The sequence below is a fragment of the Typopeltis vanoorti genome, chromosome 1 (assembly GCF_054136105.1).
Source record: "Typopeltis vanoorti isolate ZY-2024b chromosome 1, IOZ_Tvanoo_1.0, whole genome shotgun sequence".
NCBI classification, from domain to species: domain Eukaryota; kingdom Metazoa; phylum Arthropoda; class Arachnida; order Uropygi; family Thelyphonidae; genus Typopeltis; species Typopeltis vanoorti.
Window position 1 is genome coordinate 172,189,701 of NC_143549.1, and position 27,743 is coordinate 172,217,443.

Sequence of the window (27,743 nt, forward strand, 5' to 3'; positions counted from 1 at the left end):
CTAAATTTGTGGGAAGAAGAATGGAAAACATCTGAAAGTGGATCAACAACAAAAGAATTTGTGCCAAGTGGACTCTAACTGAAAATAGACGACATTTCTCCAGCTTAAAGGAAGTTACGAAAGGAAGCTGTGAGCAAGAGAGTGAGGAGTGGTTTCTTTGCGTGGATGGTGGTTGAACCATGGAATGCTTTGCCTGATAAGTGGTGAGAGCAAGAACGATCGAAAGTCTCCATGGAGTCTCTTGACTCTATGAAGACCTCAATAATAATAATAATAATAATAATAATAATAATAATTAAACTGTGCTGTTAATGGGAGATGGAAAATTAAGACACAAATTCCAAAGCCCAGAATTGCCATAATGCATTTGCTGTCCATACTTTCAACAGACTGTCAGTGACCTATTCTATGGCTGTCAGCTGCTGGTCTTCATCTGGATCTTCTTAATACAGCATATCATCACTTTGGTAGACAAGTGGCCAGCTTCAAAGTAGAGAATTATTCAAAATTATTTAATTTTGTCAGTAAGATCAATTTCCAGTTGTTGTCACTACTTGTAATGTCAAGATTATATAGTGTAAAAATGTGTGTGTGTGCGTGTGCGTGTGTGTGTGTGTATACCAGGGGCGAATATGCAGGATGTGCTAGATGTGCAGTGCTCATCCTCCGAATAGCAATATCACTGATATTATATTTTTGCATTTATTCCCTGTTAAAGGATCTCTTAATTGTTTCCAGACTGATTCCTAAAAGTAAACACAATATACTAGTGCTTCATGAAAAGAACACTTTTCAACTCGTAAACATTGCATCACATTCTCATTAATAGCGTGGGTGTGAGGTGCGTTTAAGATACATACACTTTAGAGCCCCTTGAAAAGATGTACAGAGGGCGCATCGGGTCAAATTCTTAGCATTCTAGTAATTTTAAACCACTCAGAAGGTTAGGCAGGGTTAGCTCTGAAACAATAGCACCTAGAGGATCTGCTTGGTTATTGTGTCAACCAATCCAGTTGAACATTAATTTGTCATGATTTGCTGTTTTTTTGTTTTCTGAGTTTCATCTGTTTTGTTTGCGTAAAGTTTGGACTGACATGATAAGCAAGTTTTTATATATAATACAGACAAGTTTTTAATATATAATTTTTGATAAATTTATAACTTTTTTGCCCATATTTACAATAGGAAACAGTATTGTAGTCGAAGGAGGTAAACCTCGTACTTCATCTTCCAAATTTTACACCTTTGAGTAATTCAAATATACCAAACAAGCATAGCATTCTCCTTCATTATTGTTTTCTAATATACAGTATCTTGAAACAAACACATTGTCTTCCACTTTGCACAGATTTGGTTACAATTAATTGATAAATGAAAGTATTCAAAATTATCCTACAATTAATTGCATTAGACCAATTGAGATGAGCACTGATGTGCTATACATTCTTAAATCTTTCATATGTCGATAAAAATGCAATTATACAATCAAACTGATGTGAATTTTGTAGCGCAGGTTACATAACCCATGACAGCACACCCAACCAAAATGGGCACGTGACACCACTGGTGTGTACATATACATAAAAAAAAGTATATATAGATATAAATGTTAATTAAAATATGTAAATATGCAAATGCAAATATAAATTACAAATAATTGTAAATATATGTAATATGCTTTTAAAAGTTGTTTTTACTTAGTTAGACTATAAATTAAAGATGCCAAGAAATAATATTCTTGGTTTCATTTTATCCAAGTATAAGTAAACAAAGTTTGCATGTGAAGTAACTTCACGACTGGGCAACTTGTATATAATGCTAATGATTTAACATGCTTTAGTATTCCAGAATGAAAAGCACCCCCCCCCCCTTTTCAGTATATTGCTATCATGTATAATGCTATGTATTATGAAAAGGGGTCACTACCCATAAATAAATAAAATAAATAACCAAAACGTTGTTTCTAGACTTTTCACTAGTTTACCATCTAAGAAAACATTGCTTTTTTAGCCACATGTTTTTGTTTGATTGTAAAACATTTTCATAGATTTTAAATGGAAGAACATGACCTGATATTCATATTATGGTTAAATAGAATGAAGAAAGCACATGGAATGAAGTAAATACTAAATTCAGGTTTTTAATGGTTTCAATATTTGTATCTCTCACAGAGATATCATCAGGGATACAATAAAAAGTGTAAGATCACACACACACACACACACACACACACAAAAAAAAAACATATAAGAGATAAGTTGAACATATTAGATTCATCATCATCATCATCAAATTCCAGACATATACCCTCAAGGGGTGTACAGGATATGAGAGTACTACATGAAAAATTTACATCATTACTAACTTCCTATCTACAATTTTCCTCCAAATCAGTCTGTTACTTGTCAAGACTCCAACATTATCAGAACTTGTATTTCTATCGTCTAAGGCACTTTGTTCCATATCCATCCACCTATATCTTGCTCTTCCTCCGGGTCGTTTTCCTGCCAACCTGGCAGATAACACTTGTTTTGCTAATCTTTCCTTGCCCATTCTGTTTAAGTGACCATACCGTCTGATTACTGGATGTTGACAATGTCAAGTTCTTTCCTAATATCCTCATTTTTAATATGATATTGCCATTGATGCCATCTGTTCATGCCTCTAATCTTTCTCAGGAATCTCATATCTGCGGTCTCTAGTCTTTGGTCAAGTGTTTTACTTATGACCCAGCTCTCAGATCCATAAGTTAAAACTGATTTGAACACCGTCTTGTATACAGCTAATTTAGTGTTCCGACTAATTACTCTCTTATTCCATATGAATTTATTCAATTGACTGCCTACCATACCAGCTTTGTTGATTCTGTTGTCTATTTCCATATTTAATTTACCATCTTCATTAAAAATCTTGCCTAAGTAGCTGAAACGTTTTACTTGTTCCACAGATTCCCTGATCACAACACAGCTGACATTTTCAACAATTCTACCTATTATCTTTGTCTTTGTCTTTTTAATGCTGACCTTCATACTATATCTATTACAACAGTTATTCAATTTAGTCAGGGAATCTTGCAAACTTGTAGTGGATTTATTTAGAAGTATAACATCATCCGCATAAAGCAAAGAGCTGACATTAACATCTCCAATTCTGATATCATGTTTAATACCACTTTTCTTCATAATGTGATCCATATAGATAATGAATAACAGAGGTGATAATGTACATCCTTGTCTCACACCAGATTTAATATTAAACCATCTTCCTGTACTTCCTTCAATTCTAACTGCTGACTTACAACTCAAATAAAGACTAAGTATTGCTTGATATAATGCCCCATTGACACCATATAACTGTAGCATGTCGAATAGCTTCTCTCTCTTGGCACCTTGTCATATGCCTTTTCTCATGCTTTCTCAACTATTTGTCGTAAAGTGAAGATCTGATCCTGACAGCCTCTATTTGGCCTGAATCCAGCTTGTTCTTCACCAAGCTTTTCTTCCACAATTCTTCTCAACCGTTTCTCAAGTATACTTGCATAGATCTGGCCAGGAACGCTCAGTAGGGAAATAGCTCTGTAATTCTAACATTCAGTTTTATTTTCCTTTTTATATATGGGTACTATTAGAGCTGTACTCCAATCATCAGGAATTCGTTCCACTGTCCAGGCTTTCTGAACTATGCAGTGCAGCCACTGTAAGACTTTTATACCACCATACTTCAGCATTTCTGGTCGAATATCATCTACTTCTGCTGCCTTTCCACATTTCAAGCCTTTCATGGCTTTTTCTACAAGTATGGATATATATTCCTGACTGTATGCCTGTTGAATGTTTTTTACCACTGTGCTATCACTGCTTGTTTCATTTAGCACTTTTTCGAAGTAATTACTCCATATTTCAAGGATATCTTTTTCTCCTGTTTTCATGTCACCTTTATCATCTTTAACTCCTTTTACAGCACTCTTTCCTCCATTTCTAAGCTTCTTCGACAACCTCCAGAATATCTTACCACCTTCTTGATATTTATTTTCTATGTTCTTGCCAAAGTCCTCCCATGACTTTTGTTTAGCTAGTTTTACACAGTGATTCACTTTCTTACATTTGTCTCTGTATTCTCAATGAGCAAAAACTGACTTATTTGCCAGGAACTTTTGATATGCTTTCTTCTTTTCCTTCACTGCCTCTTTAACTTCCTGTGTCCACCATGGAGTCCTGATTTTTCTATCCTTGCAGACAACCTCACCACATGCCTCTCTGGCTGAATCAGTCAGGGTTTTCTTCAAGGCTTGCCACTGAATCTCCAATGTTTGGTTCCTGTTCTCAAACTCGTTCATTTTTTCTTCAATAATCTTTGTGTATTTTAGTCTATAGTTCACATCTGAGAGCTGCTCAACTTTTATTCGCTTTAAAACGTTCTTACATGTTATTCTTTTCAATATGAAATTGAATTTTATCCTGCTCAATACTAAATAGTGATCGCTTCCAATTTCAAATCCTCTGTACACTCTGGTGTCCTGCACCAGGGAGAAAACATCACTCTCAACAATAACATAGTCAATGAGACTTTTCTTATTCCTTGCCTCTTCTCTCCATGTGAATTTGTGCACATTTTAATGTTGGAACATGGTGTTAGTAATAACCATTCCATGTCCTGAGCAGAAATCCAACAGGTAGTGCCATTATTATTAGCTTTGCTCTTTTCTCCAAATTTTCCCAAAATATTTTTGTATGTCTGAAAATCATTTCCTACTCTGCTATTTAGATTCCCAACAAGGACCAACTTTTCCTTTTTCATTGTGTCAGTTTCTTTTTCTAAAGCATGAAAAAATTTTTCCACTTCTACCTTAGTAGAACCTTCTGTGGGACCATAGGCACAAATTAGTCTCATTGTCCAATTCCCCATTCTGATATTAGATTGGAATTCCTAAAAGGAGTGTTCTCTATTGACATTGGTAGCTAGCCTTGGTTATTTGGTGCCAAGTCTAAAATTATGGTTTTTTGAAATCTTGGGAAATTTGCACAACTGTATTTATTGATATACTATATTTTTTGAATAACAGCTTGACACATGTAAGAGAAAACTGAGTATAATTTACATATAAATTTAAATAATTAATTAATATTAATATAATTTTAAATATAATTCAAAAGATATAGTATGTCTAATGTGCTTGTCTGTATTAAACAACTAGTAACTTATTATCATTATTATTATCATTACACTACAGCTCCAGGGAGTCCAAGACTCATCGCACCTGCTCTACAACTCTCCGTCTCCACCACTCCACCAACCGCTATTTATTGTATTTATTGATGTTTGCTTGGCTTTTAAATCTGCTACTAATTCCACAAAAAAAAGAAAAAAGTCTTTCATGTTTGTATCTATTGATGAGGCATAGTTTTTCCTTTACTGTAAGTTATCCAAGATCCCTTAGGACTGTAATCTTCAGGTCTAGTATCTTCCACTTATTTTTTGTGTGCATTATTACAGTTTCTGTGTTGTATCACTGATGATGTCTCTCTGACAGAGACAAGATATTGGAACCATTAAACCATTGTTTAATTCATTCCTTGTGCTGTCTTAATACCATTAAACCATAATATTAACTTAAACCAGCATTTAATCTTAAATACATCGCCAGATATTTTGTGCATGTGAGTGAGAGAGAGAGATTAAATATCTATGCGATAGTGTTTAATATTATTAACTAAAATGAATACTTTTAGGTGGTTAACGTGTTTTCACCAGTTTTGGGCTGTCCAGTTATTAAAGCTGATTTTGCTTCCTGCCAGTCTCATCTGATGAGTATGGTGGAGAAAGATTTGGATGCTGCTAAAAATCTTTATGAGCAACAAATGATTGTAATTAAGGTTACAGGCAAATCTTCAGTATATAAATGCATGCCACCTCTTGCAAGGACATTAAAATGGATTCAAGACTTAAAGGATAGAATCTCAATTCCTATCAATTCCCTTCGAAAAACAGAGCATTTGTGAGTATGATATTATTATTATTATATTATATTTATTTTTATAAAACGGCATTCAGCAGAAGACTGAAGTGAAAAATCTGGTGTGCACAGTAACTGAAATTTATATTTCTTTGAGTATTTCTATGTACAAAATAAAAAAAAAAGGAAGAAGAGATGCAATAATTATATGATTTGTTGTTCCTCTTCTAAAAAATACACCATTCAGACAAATGATTGCTTGTCTTCTCTTCTGCTATTTTGACAAAAGGAGTATGAATTTAGTACCAGCCAACTTTAATACCTGACAGCTCTCTCTCTATCTCTCAAGTTGGGTAGCATGTTTAATATTTTTATCCCCTTCTTCACTCTCTGGATTGATAAATTTCTTTTGGCTTTAAGATTTTTCAGTTTTTCTTAATGAATATTAGTAAGCCCCAACTTGCAATAAATCCAATTTGTACATCATCTTAGGTGTTGGCAGTTGTTCACTTGTGATTTGCATTTTAATTTTATTATTATTATTCTTATTCTTATTATTCAAGCTTCCATGGAGTCAAAAGACTCATTCTGAGAGGTCCTATCTAAGAAACACAAGTCTATCAAGACTCATCGAGGGAGGTCCCTCCTAGGAAACACAAAGTCTATCATATCACTCCTTAAATGCATTGACCGTTCTCGCTCTCACCACTCCTTCAGGCAATACATTCCATGGTTCAACCACCCTCCATGCAAAGAAACCACTCCTCACCCTCTTTCTCACAGTTTCCTTTCGTAACTTCCAGGGATGGCTGCTTGTCATGATTCCTTCCTGCTGTTCAACCAAGCGAAAGAACTTCCCAGTGTCAGCCCTGTAACCACCTCTCAACAGTTTAAAAGTCTCAATCATATCACCTCTCCTTCTATCCACCAAACTCTACAGTCCACATTCCCTCAGCCGATCCTCATAACTATCATTGTACAGTCCTGAAACCATCTTTGTTATCCGCCTTTGTACCCCTTTCCACAGTTAATTTATTCCCTTCAAATCTTGGGGACCAAATCTGAGAACAATAGTCCAAGTGTGGCCTGATCAGGGTCTTATACAACGGAATGATATCTGGTTTTATCAGGGCAGTGTCCTTCTCATTATGGCATCAATACTCTGCGTTACCTTCACTACCTTTACAATATATCCCCTAAATTTCAGATTTATATCAATCATCAAACCCAGATCTCTTGTCTCTCCTACTTCCACCAGTTTAACTCCTCCCATAGAGTATGCAGAGCCCCATCGATGTGTCCCAAACCTCAAGACCTTATATTTTGCTGCATTAAACTGAAACCCCCATTCGTTTGCCCATATATCTAGCTTATTCAAATCCTCTTGCAGGGCTACCACATCTGCACTATTACTAATAACCATTCCCAGCTTCGCATCATCTGCAAACAACCGAATATCCCCTTGCAATCCACGGACAATGTCATTGATATAAAGGTTAAACAATATAGATCCCAGTACTGAGCCTGTGGGACCCCACTTGTAACCCTCTGCCTCCTTGAAACTCATCATCAATTCATACGTATCAAGGGTTTAGGCCTAGTATGGCCTGTTCCGGCCTTAGACGTCATCGTTGAATCGTTTAAGGGGACGTCCTGGTTTTCTTTTTCCTAATGGCTTGTACTTTAAGGCTTGTTTTGGTATTCTTTCTGTTTTCATTCTTTGAACGTGTTCCATCCATCTATGTTTATATTTTTTAATTTTTTCAATTAATGGTTCTTGGTTTAATTCTTTCATAATATCTTCGTTTCTTTTGTGATCAAATAGGGTATACTTTGCAGTTTTTCTCATAAACTTCATTTCTGCTGTTGTTAATGTTTGTTTGTCTTTTTGTTTTATTGTCCAGATTTCGCTTCCATACATTAAGACCGGTAGGGCTAATGTATTGTATACTTTTAGCTTGGTTTGTTTTTGAACTAGGTTTGGTTTAAATATAGAGTTAATTACTCCTGTTATTTTTAAATATTTTGCAATTTTTATGTTTATATCTTTTTCATTTTCATAAGTGATCATACATCCTAGGTAGTTAAATGAATTCACCTGTTCTAAGATCTTGTTATCTAATACTATTTTAGTTCTTGCTGGATCTTGTCCTTTAAAGGCCATAGTTTTTGATTTTTCCGTTGATATTATCATACCATAATCTTTGGATATCTCATTTAGATTTAAAATAGCTTTCTGTAAGTTATCTTCAGAATTTGTAATTATTATTTGGTCGTCTGCAAAGAGGAGAGTATTTAAGTTAACTTAAGTTAACTGTAGTTAACATCATATACAACTCTCTGATACCTATCAGACAGCCAATCCTGAATCCAGTTGACCAATCTGACATCCAGACCCATGTGCTGCAACTTGAATATCAGGTTATGTGGCATCCTGTCAAATGCCTTTGCTAAGTCTGGGAAATGGCAATATATGCCTTTCCCTCATCTAATGCTCTTGTAACTTTATCATAAAAGGCTAGTGTATTGCTAAAACAAGAGCGCCCCTTCACAAACCCATGCTGACCCTCACTGATAACATTACTCTCATCTTCCCAATGCTATGGTCCCTCACTGCTTTCTCCAAGATCTTACTAAGTACTGATGACACACAAACTGGCCTATACTTAGACACTTCCAGTCTGCTACCGTCCTTATGCAATTGCAGTATCTTACCTTTCTTCCATTCCATGGGCACCTTTCCCACAGCCAGACTTTCATTGATAAGCCAGGTCAAGGGCACTGTCACCTTAGCATATTCTCTCAAACCTCGTGGTGAAATACCATCCAGTCTCACAGCTTTACTAATATCCAGAGTACTCAGTATGCGGAACACACACTCTCCTCCTGCACCTCTAAACATCGAACCTGCTCTATCCCTCTGGTATTCAAATTGACTCCTCCAGGATGAAATACTCCAATAAAGTGTTCATTGAACAATTCCCCTGTGTCCTCTGCATCAGTCACTCTATTCCCATTTTTATCCCACAATGTTCTTCCACAGTCATTTCTCCTCCTACTGGCCACATAGCTAAAAAATTCCCTAATATTTTCCTTGGATCTAAGGGCCAATTTTTCTCATATTTGAGTTTCACCTTCCTTACCATACTAGTCACTCTTCTAGCCTGTGTCTTATATTCTTCATGCATCTTCTCTTCACCTGTCTCCTATATCTCTTCCATAGCCTCTTTTTTGCACATATAGCTCCTGTTTAATATTGTTTGTCATCCACTTTAATCCAAATTGTGTCCTCTTCTTCACTCGTGGAATACAGCTTACCATTGCTGCTAACAAATATTCCTTCACAATTTCCCAAGCACTAATGATATCCTGGCCTTCCAATTCCTTCCTCCACGAAGCTTCCCCAAGTTGACTTGTAAGACTATTATAATCACCTACTTTATAATTCCACATACATTCCCGTCTCTTTGATACACCTGCATGTTTATTCATTTTCCAAGTGAAAACCATATGGCCACTCTCTCCAACTGGTGGGAGAGATGTCATCTCAGTTATTATCTGCTCTTCTGATGCTATAACCAAATCCAAAACTCTTGAACCTCTTGTTCCCTCTGTTATGTGTTGCCTAAGACATTTGTCCCTCAAGAATTCTAGAAATTCCATTCCCTTATTGTTACATGCATCTTCCTTTCCCCAATCTATACTGCTGTAGTTAAAATATCCCATAACAATCGTTCTTCTTGCACTTGCCACGCCCAACTGTCTCAACATCTCCTGGTCTGCGACCTCTGTGCTCCTTGGTCTGTAGCACATCCCCACTAAATATCCTGTCTTGCCCATCTCCACCTCACACCATATGCTTTCAAAACCACTAGTGTCACAGCATTCCAAAGTCTCCACTCTTAGAGGACATAATAAATTTAGTTTAATCCTTTATCCAAGTGTGAGCAAACAAAGTTTGCGCCTGAAAGTATCTTCAGGACTGGGTTAAGGTGGTACAACACCAGGGCAACTTGTTGCAAAGGTGGAGCAAGATACCAAAACTACTATCTCAGTATCTCCTATAATGCAAAACACATCTCCTTGCCGATATGTCTATTGTTATGCATTAAGGGAAGGGCCACAACCCAGACTAGTTTCGACCTTTATTGAGGTCTCTTCAGTGGGAGCCAGGCCCAAGTGGAGATATCAGGCAGAAGCATTAGCAGGTCATCTCCACCTATAGGAATTGCCAATTGGTGTGCCACCCTTTTTTAATAATTTACTCTGGATTTAGAGAAAGATGTTGAAAGTTTATTTTTCACTTGGTTAGAGTATAATAAATTTAGTTTAATACCACCTTAACCCAGTCCTGAAGATACTTTCAGGCGCAAACTTTGTTTGCTCACACTTGGATAAAGGATTAAACTAAATTTATTATACTCTAACCAAGTGAAAAATAAACTTTCAACTTAGAGGACATAGGTCGTCACTTATCATAAGCAGTACTCCACCACCATGCTTTCCCTTCCTATGCTGCCAAAAAATACTGTACCCAGCAACTTCTATTCCTGTTATTATATCCTCTTCTATCAACCACGTCTCTTTGATCCCAATACCACCAAAAGAAAAAATAATAATAATAAAAACATTTATTTAGTTTCTAATATTTTGCTAGTTTTATATCCATCGTCATTAGACTAGTAATAGTTTTTCACTGTATGTAAGAACTAGCAATCATTTATTAGTGGGAACTGATAAATTTATTAGTTTTAAAAATTATTATTAAATTGATTAATTTTAAAATTGTAATGTATAGGTACTATGAACTAAAATCTATGGCACTGCTTTCTATTAAAAGACGTTTCCAGGTATTAAATAACTGTCTTACGAATTGCTGTATTAATTTAACCAAAGTCTAGGTTTAAGGAATGTTACAGCTTCTCAGACTTGAGATAACTTCTATGTAGCACTTTGGTTTCTTGAATATAAAATAAATATAAAATGAATATAAAATCTTATCAAGTATAATTGATGAATGTATCTGAAATGATATTTCAATTTCAATAAGGTCCTCTGATTCTAGGACCATATCCAAAACTCTTAAGCCTCATGTTCCTTCTATTACATGTTGCCTTAGGCATTTGTCCCTAAAGAATTCCAGAAATGCCATTACCTTGCTACTACTACATGCTGGTTCTGCTTCCCAATTTATACTGCTGTAGTTAAAATATAAGGTAAGGCACAAATAATAAGATATAAGGTATAAAATATAAGGAAGCAAGAAACTAATTTTTTGCATAGAGAGAGAGAGGTGAATGATTAGGATGCATATCATGAGAGAGTAGTGACTATAGAGAATGTGAGTGCATTTAAGATGCAGTATGATAAAATATGTATGAGAGATGGGCCTCCCAAGTCTTTAACTCTGTGGAGGTCTCATGATGGTAGTGATAACAATAATACAGTGATACTAAATTCTGTGCTTAATCCCAACCTGGTGCAAAGACAGACTCAGTTAAAAGCTTATATTATATGGAAGTGAAATTTGGTCAATAAAACAAAAAAGATAAAGATTAAGAGCAGCTGAAGTAAAATTCATAAGATAAACAGCAAATATACCCTATTCAAGCATGAAAGGAATGAAGAATAATGAAAGAATTAAATCACACATCAGTAAAAGAGAAAATAAAGATGTATGAATACAATTGGATGGAGCATGTCAAAAGAATGCAAATGGAAAGAGTACCTAAATGAATACTTTATTATAAACTATCTAGTCCAAGAAGATCAGGTTACTGATTGGAGATACTATCTATGTCTTCTTATGGGATTGAACAGGTTATATTAGGCCTCAGTCCTTGAACTATGTTATTATTATTATCATCATCATCAAATTCCTGCCATGTACCTTCAAGGGGTGTACAAGATATGATAGTACTACATGAAAAATTTACATCATTACTAACTTCCTATCTACAATTTTCCTCCAAATCAATCTGTTACTTGTCAAGACTCCATCATCAGATCTTATATTTCTATTATCTAAGGCACTTTTTACCATATCAATCCACCTATATCTTGGTCATCCTCTGGGTCATTTTCCTACCAACCTGGCAGAGAACACTTGTTTTGCTAATCTTTCTTCGCCCATTCTGTTTAAGTGACCATACCCTGAGATTAGCTCTGCTAATGCATTCCTGGATGCTGACAACGTCAAGCTCTTTCCTAATATCCTCGATTTTTAATATGATATTGCCATTGATGCCATCTGTTTGTGCCCCTGATGTTTCTCAGGACTCTCATATCTTAAGTCTCTAGTCTTTGGTCAAGTGTTTTACTTTTGACCCAGCTCTCAGATCCATAAGTTAAAACTGGTTTGAACACCGTCTTGTATACAGCTAATTTAGTGTATTATTATTATTAAATGATTATTATTAAGTCTGACTGCATTAATTCTCAACTTCCTTCTTATTCTCTCCCCCCCCACCCCCATAAAATGAAGAATTGTATCTACTGATATCCTATATGACCCCTCATCAGAAGTTTGTAGGTCTCTACTATATCATTCCTTCTTCTCCTGTTTGCCAGTGTCTGCAGTTCACATACTCTCAATATGTCCTCATAATCTACATCCTATCTGATGTCATTTTTATAACTCTTGTTTAGAAACCAGAAGAGCTCATCTGTGCAATAAACAAGGTGTGGTATTATCAAGGCCTTGTAAAGAGGCAAAATGACTTACTTTTTCTTACATGTCAGTGTTCATTTCAGCATTACAAGTATCCACTGAGTTGTATTTGCAGTCTTTGCTATATGGCCTCAGAATTTCAACATTTTGTCTATCAAATCTCCAAGATTCCTACCCTATAATTTTTTTTCTTCTAGAACAAACCACCTAACAATTTGATACATCATTTGAAAGCTCAATACAACGATTGTATGACTTTGCACTTATTAACATTGAATTGGCATCTATTTTTCTTGCCCACAATTCCAGCCTATTCAGATCATTCTTGAAAGTGCTTCATGATCTTTGCATCATCAGCAAATAGTTGTATATCTCCTGTCAAATCCTTCCAGTGTCATTAATGCAAAGAATGAATAAGAATGGACCAAGGACTGATCCTGAGGCATACTACTGGTCACCTTAATTCTTGCAGACTCAGATCCTCTATACACGACTTTTTGATATCTGTCATTTTAGACTGGAAAATCACCAGTTATTTACATCACACCAAAGTATGGTATGAATGCAAATTTAAGGAAGTCTGTGAGATTCTTATCGACCACCCTAATCTTAACAATAATGATGGTCTAAAAATTCCAAGCATATGGAAGGCGCATATTCTACCCACTTAACCTTTCTCCCTAAGAGTTAACGATAAATAGGACCATGAGTAATCCAGAATCTTAAATCGAATGTAACAATTGTCATGTTAAATTAGGACATCATTGTTACTGTAAGAAAACTATCTATATGAAAGAATGTTTCTCTGATGTTATCATGAATAGAATATACCTTTGATGTAGTTTTTAATTAAGTAATTAATTAATTAATTTATTTTTATTTATATTTTTTTATTGTTTATTTATTTAATTTTTTTCTTTTATATTCTATTTTCACTAGAGGTCACACCAGTAGAAAAACCATTGATCAAATCATTGTCTCTTTAGCATACTGTGTGAAATGTAATTCAGCTTGTCTCTGTATATACGGGGTGTTCGGGATAAATTTGACATATTTATAATTAATTATATTTTTCCGTAAGTTACATGTATTAACACACACTTCTCTTCATTTAAAAGTTTGGACCCTTCTTCATTCATATACAAGATGTCAGAAAGGATGGATAGCTGGAACCCACCTGAATCATGGAAGAGAATAACTTGTATCATGATGATTCGTGCCCGCCATCAAAATAAGGATATTACGACTGCTGCCCAATGCTCCCTGAATACAGTAAAAACAATCAGGCATGAACTAGAGACTTGCAATGGTGACTACGAGGATGTAGCAAGAAGAAAGATCCCTAGCAGACGATCTGATTGCGTTCGTACAGCAGAATTCCTCGCAAATCTGCAGGAACAGGTGTTGAAGAACCCTGGCATTGGAATTCGGGCTTTGTTCGTGGAGTTGCTAACTGTAGTCAAGCCCTGGATAACAAGGGTAGCCAATGGTAGGCCGTATGTATGGCAGCAGGATTCGGCCCCTTGCCACACCTCTGGGAAAAGTCAAAAATGGTTGTCTGAAAATTTCTACGACTTCACCAGTCCAAATGTTTGGCCTCCAAACTCCCCAGACCTTAACCCCATGGATTATTTTGTATGGGGCGCAGTTGAAAAAGACACCAATCGCACTTCCAGTAATACAAAAGCCCAGTTAATGGATAAAATTAAAACAGTTTTTGCGGCCCTTCCCAGGGAGACTGTAGCATCAGCTTGTTCGAGGTTCCGAAGCTGAATTGAAGCTGTGATCGATGCTAATGGTGGTTATTTTGAGTAAATCTTGTTGATAGTATTGTAATTAACTCTGCCTGTAATGTTTTTTTGTCAATTCATTAAATTTAATAGATACAAAGAAGATTTTCTTTTTCCTTACGAAACTGTCAAATTTATCCCGAACACCCTGTATGTGTGTATTCCAGATGATGACCTTAATATGAAGGGTTGAAATGTTGGGAAATTAAAATAGTTATTTATAACATGGTTGTAGAGGCCATAATTTGTCTAAAATGAATGCTGATCACCGTGTGACACTAAAGGAAAGGATTTCGATATCTGTCATTCAGCGATCCTCTTATATAAGCTAAAAGTTTATAATCCAATCTGATATCCTCCATCTTATGCAACAGTCTTTCATGCCGTATTCTGTCAAAAGCTTCATTAAAGTCCAAAAGTATAATGGTTTATTCCCCATGTCTAACTCAACTAACATTATTATTTCCATTTGGAAAAGTCCAAATGGAAAAACTAGTGAAATTGACTTTATAATCATTGAAAGTTTATTTTTCACTTGGTTAGACTATAATAAATTTAGTTTAATCCTTTATCCAAGTGTGAGCAAACAAAGTTTGTGCCTGAAAGTATCTTCAGGACTGGGGTAAGGTGGTACAATGAGTTTCCCAGTGTTGTACCACCTTACCCCAGTCCTGAAGATACTTTCAGGTGCAAACTTTGTTTGTTCACACTTGGATAAAGGATTAAACTAAATTTATTATAATGACTTTATAATCAGGAATAAGAAAAACATCTTTCGGGACTGTTCTGTTTTAAACATCTTCAACATTTGAAGTGACCATCGTATGGTATGCAGTAAGATTCAGATAAACTGCCAAAAAGAAAGTAGATTATAAATGGCAATGCTGATCCATCAGAAAATAATGATATTATTACCCAAAACCTTTTACAATGCTCACTTGATATTTCAAGCTGGTACCACAGAACAAAAACAAGACAAAATTTCTGAAGAAACAAAATAACTTATGAAGAAATGAAACAAGCAAATAACCTACAGAATAAAATTGAATACACTAAATTGTGCAAAATGAGCAGAAAACATATCGTGGAAGAAATAAGAAAATTCAGTTGTAAATTCATACAACAAACAATTGAAAAGTAGTCTCAAAAATGCCCAACAGCAATTAAGAAACAGCAATAAACAGATGGTTGCAGTTAAACTACAACATGGGATCATAACCAGAGATAATATGCTATATCAAAAAGAATTGAAGAATTTTACTCGGTATTATATCAGGATGACAAATTAAATGAAGAAGAAGAAGACAGCTACGAAATAGCTGAAGTGCCACAGATTCTACCACAAGAAGTTATGTGGAGCATCTGAAACTTGCAAAATGGAAAAGCGGCAGGTGAGGATGGAGTTATGGCTGAACTTTTAAAAGCAGGTGGAGAAATGATCTACAAAATCTTAGCAAAACTTGTATCCATGACCTCCTAAACAGCTGTCCTTAAAGATAAACCTAAAGAAGACCCAAGCTATGTTCAATAGCTATGTCCAACCAGAAATAATAAAAATCAATGATAATGAAATTAAAGAAGTAGATCATTACATATACTTAGGAGACAACAGATATCAATGGAACAAAATATCATGGATGAAATTAAAAGATGCATGATGCTTGGGTGGAAAGCAATTGGAAAATTACAATCAATATTCAAAAGCCAACTACCATTATGCCTGAAGAGAAAAGTTTTTTTACCCAATGTATTCTTCCTATATTGACATATGGCTGTGAAACATGGACACTAAATGCAATGGAAATTAAAAAATTAAGAACAATGCAATTTAGTATGGAAAGAAAGCTTGGTATCACAAGAGTGGATCACAAAATGAATACCTGAATAAGAAATCAAACCAAAGTCTCTGACATCACAGAAAGAGTGACTGATGATGATGATATAGTAAAATGATATAGAGCTGCTGATGATGATGATATAGTAAAATATATAATAATAATAATAATATATATATATATATATATATGTAATAAATAAATAAATATATAAAGAGTCTGTCAAAAAATGTATACACACTTCAGCAAAAGAAACACCTGTATAAAAATTGTAATACTAAATTTATACAGACATCAAGGGATGAATACAGGTTAGCTTTGACTTCTACAATTACACGAGTTGCTCAAAGTGGTTACCATTAGCGTCCAGACACTTATTATTATTACAGCAAACTACTTCTTGGGCAACATTGGCCAAAGTGTCCAGTGGGATTACTGCACATGCCATTTCAATTTCTTTCTGAAGGGTCGCCAGTGTAGCTGGTTTTCTACAATATACCACATCCTTTAGAGTCCCCATAGGTAGAAGTCCAATCTGGAGAATGTGTGTGTGTGGGGGGGGGGAACTCAATGCACCTTTTTGTCCTGTCCATTGTCCCTGCAACTCTCATTGAGGTGAGTTCTCACATCTTGGTGGTAGTGTGACATTGTTGGAAGAGAAATTGATCATTCCCATAAAGTTCATGAATGGTAAGTAAAATGGATGTGCGTAGCATGTCTAGGTGCACTTAACCAGTAATAGTACCTTCAAAGAAGAATGGTCCAATTAAATCCCTAGATGACAATCCACACCAGACATTGAGCCTTGGGAAATTGACTGCCTTGTCCACATGAACACCCAGATTTTCTTGAGCCCAGTAAGCACAATTATACTGATTCACTGTTCCATTAAGCTTAAAATTGTGCTTCATCAGACCACACCATTTTCCTCACAAACTCCTCATCCTCATCTACCGTGTGTTGAAACCACTCACAATACTGCATTCTTCAATCAAGATCATCTTCACTCATTGCATGTAATAATCTTGGGATGTAAACTTTCCATTTAGCTGCTTTAAGAATGCGCCTTATGCGTGCACCGCTAACTCCTGTCTCATGTGCACATTGTGTAGTAGACTTCTGTGGTGAATATGTAAACTGTTTCAACACCATAGCTGAGGAAGCAGGATTTGTTGCTATGTGAGGTCTCCCGGATCTTCCTTTGTGCATATCACACACAGTACCATGGGTTTCAAACTCATCATGAATACGTGCAGTTGTCAGGCTTGTTGAAAGTTGTATTGCAAACTCACACCTCCATTGTCATTGAACTTCAACAACATTCTCAAATTTGAAATACCACTTTAAAATGGTTTTTCGTTCCTCAAATGACAATCGTGCCTTAGCCATTTTCTTTGACTGTCCTACCGGTTACGTGTTGTTGCTAGTATTCATGTGAGTAACAACATCTTTTGAGAACACATCATACTACACATTGCTACCGTAATTCGATCCAACTTCTAAAAAAAGTCCATAGATCACATCTGTTAAAGTGTGTATACATTTTTTTTTGACTGACTCTGTACATATATAATAAAAAAAAATAAAAACATTCTATACTTTCAACATCCTGCTCTGAAAACTTGAATGCCCCTGTGGCATTTAACTTGTAAGTTTCTTTTTTTGGAATACCATATCCCAATACACAACTCTCTGATACCTATCTGACAGCCAATCACCTCTCCAACTCACTAATCTGGCATCGAATTTCATCTGCTCCAATTTAGTTACCAGCTTGTTGTGTGGTAATCATCATCTCCCCTTGTCCATTCATTCATCTCGTTATAGTACATATATAAGTTGGTAAAACATAACTTCTCTTTAACAAACACATGCTGAAAATCATAGAGAATATTACTGTTATCAACCCACTTGTGTATTCAAACTCTTACTTTCTCTCTAATACACCTTAACCACAACTTCAAATATACAGATTGGCCCATAATTTGCAATTTGTAATTTGCAATTAAACTCAGTCCAAGAGAGTCCAAAGCTTAGTAACTCATTGCAAAGGTGGCGAAGGTAACACAGAGGATTGCTGCAATGATGAGAAGGACACTGACCTGCAGAGATAAAACAGTTATCATTCCATTGTATAAGACCCTAATCAGACCACACTTGGACTATTGTTCTCAGATTTGGTCCCCAGGATTTGAAGGGGATAAATTAACTGTGGAAAGGGTACAAAGGCAGATAACAAAGATAGTTTCAGGACTGTACAATGATAGTTATGAGGATCAGCTGAGGGAATGTGGATTTCAGAGTTTGGTGGATAGAAGAAGGAGAGCTGATATGATTGAGACTTTTAAACTGTTGAGAGGTGATTACAGGGTTGACACTGGGGAGTTCTTTCGCTTGGTTGAACAGCGGGAAGGAGTGATGACAAGAGGCCATCCCTGGAAGTTACAAAAAGAAACTGTGAGCAAGAGGGTGAGGAGTGGTTTCTTTGCATGGAGGGTGGTTGAACCATGGAATGCATTGCCTAATGGAGTGGTGAGAGCGAGAACGGTCAATAAGTTCAAGGAGTGGTGTGATAGACTTTATGTTTCTTAGGGGTGGGGGACCTCCCATCAATGAGTCTTGATAGACTTTGTGTTTCTATAGAAGGACCTCCCACGATGAATCTTTTGACTCCATGGAGGCTTGAATAATAATAATAATATAACTCTACTGACACCATACACCTTTAAAAGATACAATGTGGTGTTCTTCCTGAAGTAGCTGTACAATGGTTTGGTTTTTAGCATAGGCAATTTTTTCACAATGAAGAGTAGTGAGTGGTCATCCAGCACTCAAAACTTATGTGTCAATAATGACAAACTCATCGCCTTTCTGCACTACAAGTCACACTTCCTTAATCCAGTGTTAGTCCTACAGAGTGGTGTTCTACTGTTGTTATCCAACCTTTGTTCTTCAACCTATTCTCTATAAATCTCACTACTGTGTTATGTCTTCTGGCATGTAATCCATGTGCGTGATAACAACATTGAGCAACATGAACCAAAATTTCTATACTCTGACAGTCTGCTTTGCCGTTCTTACACACTTCTTCCTCGAGCTGTATAAGCTTGAATTGGCAGAATTGATTCTTCTAATTATATATTGGGTTTTATCCTTTATCCAAGTGTTAGCAAACAAAGTTTGCACCTGAAGTACTTTCAGGACTGGGGCAACTCATGGTAAAGGTGGTATAAGTTCTCATCACTTACCTTAGTATCTCCCATAATGCAAAGCACATCTCCTAACAGACATGTATAATGCTATGCATTAAGGGAGGGAGCCACTACCCAGACTGGTTTTGACCTTTATTGAGGTGCTGTTTAAGTAAAGACCTCTCTAAAAATTAGGCTGTCCCCCAGATCACTCCCTATGAGTGACCGAAGGACCATCCAACTCAACAGTGGCTCCACTCAGTGACAGACTCACCCCACCACCAACCAGAGCCATAATCTCAGCAGTGGCCCCACTCAGAGACAGGTAAAAACTTACCCCCAAGCAGAGCCTCTCACATCTCAGAGAAAGCAACCACTTCTGCTGAAAAGCACATCAGTGGGAGCCAAACCCAGAGGTGGTGATACTAAGGTGGAAGTAATGGAGAAGTCATATTTACCTATACGAGTTGCCAAAGGGTGTCACATCCTATTATTAAAATTCTTTGGATTAGAGATAAGTTTATGGAAGTTTTTTCACTTGGCTATGGTACTAATTATATATTGGGTTTTATCCTTTATCCAAGTGTTAGCAAACAAAGTTTGCACCTGAAGTACTTGAAGGACTGGGGCAACTTATGGTAAAGGTGGTATAAGTTCTCATCATTTGCCTTACTTAAGACCTTACCCAGTCCTGAAAGTTCTTCAGGCACAAACTTTGTTTGCTAACACTTGGATAAAGGATAAAACCCAATATATAATTAGTAGCATAGCCAAGTGAAAAAACTTCAATGAAAAAAGAATTGATTCTTGTCCTAATTAAATCTATAGATTCAAAACCAGGCAAGAAGCTCTGTTCACACATTTCTGCTAATCCTTACTCTCTGCCTCATCTCTTCTCATCTGATATCATGTCTTACATTGTCTGTTCCTGGTCAAGTCATTTCATTTTTCTACCATTACCAACTCTTTTGCTTGCTAACTCCTCATATCCAGCACCTCAAATCACTGAATTCATTTTACCTCCTGGAAAATAAACCGTGTATCTTGTGCTTTGTGTTTACCACCTCTAATAATCAAATCCCCATATAATGCCACTCACGAACTTTTTGTTTCCTCTTTCTTACTAACATAATTTATTTCTGTCTTCTTTACTCTTTCACACACATATCTACAATTCTTTTCATTTCATACCTCATCCACTTCATCTCCTACCTCATCTTCACCAACTTAACTTTCAAATCTTGGGTCATTTTTTTCTCATTCACTCTTGCTATCTTATGATCAGTCACACAAGCTAGTTCAACCATTAACCCCACTCAGCCTCTTACCATTAATTGCACCTCTGTTTTTCAACATCATTATCACACACTTTATTGTCAATCGAACTCTTTCCTCACTATTACTTCTGCACGCTTTCTGAACATTTGAAATGGTAGTTGATGAACAATCTTCATCAACTACCATTTCATTTACAATGCCATGTTTCCTACTCATATTTAAACAAGCATCATGGTCCATCAAAATATCACACTTCACACCCACACTTGCTTTTTTCTTATTCAGCCTCACATCCATGACATCCTCCCATGCTTGCTAGGTTCACAGCACTGTAACATTTTTGTAAAATACACACCATTCACTTTACTTGTCTTTTGCACTGATCTATGTAATGATCTTCCTTTCATTGTGATTTTGTACCAGAACACTAACAAGAAACAATGAATTTAAAGTAATACTGCCTAAATAATTTAACTAGACACTGCATCACCACATCAAATATCTCACAGTAAGATTCAGTCTATAAATTAGACAGTATTGTCACTAATTAAATATAAAATATACTTATCTTGTTGCAGCCTACATGATGACCAATATTTAACACTCATCATCTAGTCGACTTATTCGATTGCTGATCATCATCTGTAGATGCATATATTGGCCATTTTATAGCATTTCATTACAACCTATCAAATAGGCTTTTTAATGTATGTGTGAAGTTATTATCATCTGTTTTTCTGGAGATAATGTCTGTAGAGAACAACAGGAGATTAATCTGTAAATCAAACCAGTTCTGAATTCTACACAGGACTAGTAAATAGTTTTACTCAAGCAGCTATCATGTTTGTAGAAAATGAAGTGAGTAAATTTGAAAAGACTTTGTATACGGATGATAATATAACTTGTTTGCATATGTTTTTAAATTGCAGATTTGTAAACACCAAATGCTTTGAACCTATATATGACAGACATTTAGCCATGATGGATATGCTCTCTGAGTAAGTATTATAATTTTAAGAACTGCTACCCTTAAATCGTTATAATTGTGATTGCATTACCTCCTGTTTTCTAATCCACAAAATATCTAATTTCAAGTAGAAATATTTTCAAAATAGATATTATTATTATTACAAGAGACATTCAAGGACTTAGACACTTGTGAAGGAAGGCCACATATCATTCATGTCACCTGTCATACTCTCTCACATTATTTCATTCAAAATATCAGTAGTCACTACCTCCAAAGGTGAGCCATTCCAATGATACACTGCTTTGTAAGAGCAAAATCTAGTTCTCACCCCCTTTCTTAACTGTGTTCATTCTCGACTTCCATGAATGCTCTCTCGTCTTCTCCCCACCCAGCATAAAATGAAAAATTCCATCTATTGGGATCTTGTATGATTCTTTCAAAAGTTTGTAGATCTCTATCATATCACTCTTTGTTTCTCTTATTTGCTGATGTCTGCAGTTTACAAATTCTCAATCTCTTCTCATAATCTACATTGATAATCACAATATCTTCTCTAACACTCTCCTTTGCACCCTCTCCATGGTATCTGCATCGCCTTGAAAACCAGTAGACCTGATCTGTGAGTATAAAGCTTTATAAAGAGGCAAAATGATTTATCCATACGTATCATTGTTTGTTTTCGCATTGCAGTTATCCTCTGAGCTGTATTCACAATCTTTGCTATATGGCCCCTGAACTTCAACTTTGTATCTACTTGAACTCCAAGATCTCTAGACTTGTCATCTTTTTCTAGGAGAATCCTACCAGTGCCAGCAAAGGTTGGTCATTGGTAGAGCCTCTGCTACTAATGGCTTATGCAAAAAGTTAAGCAAGTTTGAACGCGATTAGTAGTTGGAAGGGGTCAATCATTCAATGCTGTTGGCACACTCTCCCTCGATGAGTCTTTGGACTCCCTGGAGGGGTCACATAATAATAAAATAATAATATGCCAAATGGATATTTCATTACACCAAAGTGTGCAACTTTACATATATTAACATTAAACTGATAGCCATTTTCACAAGCTCACAATTCCATCTTATTCAAATCATTCTGCAAGCATTGCATGGCAGTTGCATACCTGATTACTCTACCTATCTTTGTATCATGAGAAATAGCTCCTATCAAATCCTTCCCTTATTCAATCTTTAATGTAATGATCAAATAAGGATAGGACCAAGGACTGATTCCTGAGGTACATGATTGATCACCTTAAATCTTGCAGAATTGCATCCTCACTCACTGCTTTATGATGTTTTTCAGTCAGCAATCCTCTTATCCAAGCTAATAGTTTATAATCGAATCCCATATCCTGCTACTTATGCAACAGCCTTTCATGCTGTATCCTGTCAAAAGCCTTAGCAAAGTCCAAAAGTACCGTGGTGTATCCATTTCCCTTGTGTAACTCAATTGCAATATTATTATAAAATGTGAGAAAGTTACTCAAAACATGACCTTCCCTTTATAAACCATGCTGTTCATAGCAAAGCATAGATTTTCTGGAATTTCTGTGTACCATCTCTTATCACCTTTTCCAAAATCTTCACCACCACTCCAGAGATAGTAAAAGATTGATAGTTTGACTCATCATTCCTTACACCACTCTTGTACAATGGCATTATCATACATTCTTTACACTCCTGTGGCATCTTCTCTGGGCTGAGACTCAAATTATACATCCAGGTCAATGGCAAAACTCATTCAACTGAACACTTTTTGCATCTGTTCTGAAATCCCACCAGTTGCTATTGCCAAATTCTTATTCAGTTTATGCAATATCTCATTAATCTTGTTACTAATAAGGCTCCTGGTTCAGTGGTATTCCTCTGGTTGTGCTCAAGACTTGTGCTCTAAAATTTACACTAATTTTGTATCATCTGTATAAGCTTTCATATTCAACTGGTATCTCCCCAACTGCATAGAAGCAAGCCCATATCCAGCCTGCACCCAAAAAGAGAGACAAATGTCAGCCATCTAACTATTGTCTCATTGCTCTCACCTCAGTACTTTCAAAAGTGGTGGAGATGATTAACAGCAGTCAGCTTCTTCATTACCTCGAAACTTATCAGTTAATTAGCAATTCCCATTCTGCAGCTGACCTCCTAGCTAATGTTACCTACCTTTTTGACTCAGGCCATGGAAAGATTTGGAGAAAGTCATGTTATTGCTCTTGATATTTCTAAGGCATTTGATCGTGTCTGGCACCAAGGATTCCTGAATGGCTGCCATATTATGGCCTCCCTTCTCCACTATGTCAGAGTATGTGATTGAATTGCCAGCTTCCTCATTATTTGTTCACTGTGTGTTATAGTGGACTTCCTCTCATCAGATTTCCCCATCAATGCTGGAGTGCTTCAGGGTTCCTCTTTGCAGCTTCACCAATGAAGTACTCTTCCTCATTCAATAAACCCTGCAATTACCCTAATATTAGATGCCTCAAAATCATTCATAACCAGTGACTTGAATGCTGACTTCCTCAACATCCTGAAATGGGGTGAAGACAGCTTCAATGATAAAAACACTCAAGCCTGCCTTATTACTGACAAGAAAAATCATACTTTATCCCCCCCCCCTCATTTTTGATAATGTTCCAGTTTCCTCTCTTCTTGGGTTGACTATCACATTCAGTTTATCTTGGCACAAACATATTACTTACATAGTAATATGTTTCTATCTCTTAGGCTTTAAAAGGCTTGGTGTTCTTCTCTGTTCTAAATGCCACTTCTCTTCCTCTCAACTCCTAACATGTTATAATTCTCAAATCTGTCTAACTTTAGAGTACTGTTCCCACATTTAGGGTGGGGTACCCAAGACCTCTATAAAAATTCTGGATGATATTCAGAAGAGGGAAATCCCCCTCTTCTGAATATAGTCATGTTATCAAAAGTGCTCTGTTTCAGTGCTTTGCCTGTTCTATAGTTACTTTCATGGACATTACTCCTCTGAATTGTCTGTTATATTTCCTCCACTTTCTTCTAACCTTAGAACTAGATCAGTCACTCACCAACATCCATACATTGTCCAGCTTCAAACACACTAAATTAACTTCTCATTACCTTCTTTCATTTCATCTGTCTCTATTCTTTGGAACAATCTTCCCAATACTGTTTTCCCCACTGAGTACAACCTCCCACTTTTTAAGAAACATATCAACAGGCTACATTTTTTTTAATCACTTGCCCACACATGGCTGTGTAGTGTTATGGGTCTTGTGACCTTTCATCTGTTGGGTGAGTATAAAAAAAAAATCTTTTACATTCATTCTTTCTTATATTTGCAATAAGCTAATTCAATTCTTTTGAATTTTCTTTAGCTTGCAGAGCTTGTTTTTTTTTTTCATACTCACATTAACTTACTGTACAATAGTTGTAACTCTCATATTTTACCACTTATCATTTTCATAACTGATATCAGATAACAAGAGCCTGTGTAGCTCAGTGGATGTGTCGTTTGCACTCCACGGCGCTTGGCCGCACGAAGGAAGATTTGATTTCGAGTCTAGTCGGTGACTAGAGAAAATTTTTCTAAGCCTTTTTTCGACCGGTTCCCGAGTTAGTCGATCTCTGGCATGGGCAAGCAGGTTTTTCGTCCTGTAAACTCAAGAAAATCGACCGTAGAATACACATTATTTCAGACATTAAATATATTGTGTTAGGGTTAGGGACCACGAGATGGCGGCACATTTGAGCTGTCTCTCTTCACTGTATACCGCTTAATTAGTGATAGCCTTGGGCCATCTATCTCTAATTGGTACCAGAGGAGATTGAACTGCCCACTCAGTCTCCAAAAGTTAGATAGGGCTAAATGACCTCGCCTACTCCCCATATACGGAAATAAAAAGGCATTAGCTGTTTTTTTTTTTTTTTTTTTTTTTATATCAGATAACAGGATATATCTAAACCACAACCAAAAACCTATGAAATAATAAAATATATGAACAAAGAAATAAAAGAAAAGGTAAAAATAAAAACAATGGATTTAGAAAAATGGGTAACTTATTTTCAGGTTCTCTGGATGACTGATGATGTTAATGAAGTAAACTTTTATACAACAAAGAATGATCTAACAGAAGATATTATTATTATTTTATTCACATAATTGATACACAGTCAAAACAAGATATCATTTAAACAACAATTTGACTGGTGATACAGAACAATTCAGATTCTACCTAAGAATCTAAGAATGGTCCGTCAGATAGCGTTTTAAAATATGAACTGTTCCAAGTAATGCTGTTTTTTCTAGGTCATATGTGGGCACTTCATTGATGTTTAATTGTTGTATGTAGTTGGATAGCTTCTTTGAAGTTGCACCAAATGCACCGATAACTATTGGGATGACTTTGGTGTGTTTTAGCCACAGACAGCCAACTTTGATTTCCAGATCTCGATATTCAGTAATTTTTTCCAGTTCTTTGTTGTTAATGTTTTTATCACTGGATACTATCCAAACCTGTCGATATTTGATAATTGTGATGTCAGGTCTATTGTGTTCAAATGCCAATCAGTTTGTATTCCAAAGCCCAGAGAATTTTTGCTGTTTCGTTTTCCAATACTGTCTCTATTTTATGCTGCCACCAGTTATTAGATGTTGGAAAGTCATTTTCATACACGAAAATGAATTATTTTGGCCACTTGATCATGGCGGTATTTATAATCAGTTTGAGCTATCTTGCTGCAGGCACTGATTAGATGATCTACAGTCTCATCTTTCTGATCACATAATCTGCATTTGCTGTTATTATTGATGTTCAAAATTTTTTGTTTTCATTGCATTAGTTCGTAAGGCCTGTTCTTAAGTTGCTAGAATAAATCCTTCTGTTTCTCTTTTAATATATCCGTATTGTAGCCATTGCTATCTTTTGTTCACATCAATTTTGTCCTCAGTATCTCGAATAAATTGGCCATGCGAGGGTTTATTTTTCCAGTGCACATATTGGTTATTTTGTTGTTCCTTTTTGTAATCGGATTTGTTTCATGTTGCTTTTAGTAGGCCCTCTTGTGTAATTACTTGAAGCATTGGCTCAGAGCTATTGTCGATGTAACCTCTTAGACTAATTTCTCCTTCTTCTTCTTCTTCCACAGTCTCTCACTTGCAACAGAACCCATCCACCTATTCTCCTTGGTAGGTATAACCGGTCAACATCACTTCATGGATGTAATGCATGATGCATAGTCATTAATTTTGTAGTTTTGCAGTCCAGTTTGTCCAGGTCTTCTTTTGTCCAATCTATTATGCCAGCTGTGTATTGGATCACCAGTATAGCCCAAGAATTCATTGCTCTAATCGTATTTAATCCATTCAGTTTTGTTTTCAGAATATTTCTAACTCTTTTGGTGTATTCTGATGATGCCTTTGTCTAACTTTCAAGTGGAGAATATCACTAGCTTCTAATATTCCTAGGTATTTATAGTGTTCGTCAGCTGAAATTGCTTTTAAATATTTCTCTTGATCAAAATTAAATTTGCTAGTGTCAGTAATTTTTCCTCATTTAATAGATAAAATTGCGCATTTATCTAAACCAAATTCCATTTTGATGTCCTGACTGAAAATACGAACTGCATTCAGTAAAGAACCTATTTGCTGGGCAGATTTTCCATATAACTTCAAGTTATCCATATACAACAGATGGGAAATTTTAACATTACATTTAGGAATGTCATATCCAAGTTTTGTTTTCTTCAGAGTCATAGATAAAGGTATCGAAGAAATGTTGAAGAGCAATGGTGACAAGGAATCACCTTGGAAAATTTCATGTTTAATACTGATATCTCCGAATCTTTGATTATTCACTATTAAAGTTGTTTTCCATGATTTCATAGCAGCAGCCAGAAATGAACATATGTTTTTGCTAATTCCAAATATTTGTAGTGATGTTAGGATCCAGGAGTGTGGGAGGGAATCGAATGCTTTCTTATATTCTGTCCATGCCATGTTTAAGTTAGTTTTTCGTCTTTTTGAATTTCTGAGAATCATGTTATTAATAAGGATCTGGTCTTTTGTTCCTCTAGATTTTT

General features: G+C 35.9%; 1 protein-coding gene across 1 annotated transcript in view; it reads left to right on the forward strand.

Annotated features, from left to right (window-relative positions):
* Positions 1–27,743, forward strand: part of Dhc93AB (Dynein heavy chain at 93AB) — a 1,274,973-nt gene that overhangs the window by 179,545 nt on the left and 1,067,685 nt on the right. The window contains exons 10-11 of the mRNA XM_090403805.1: positions 5,730–5,995; positions 21,647–21,715. Coding sequence (XP_090259931.1) covers positions 5,730–5,995; positions 21,647–21,715 — 335 coding nt within the window. The remainder of the gene's footprint in view (positions 1–5,729; positions 5,996–21,646; positions 21,716–27,743) is intronic.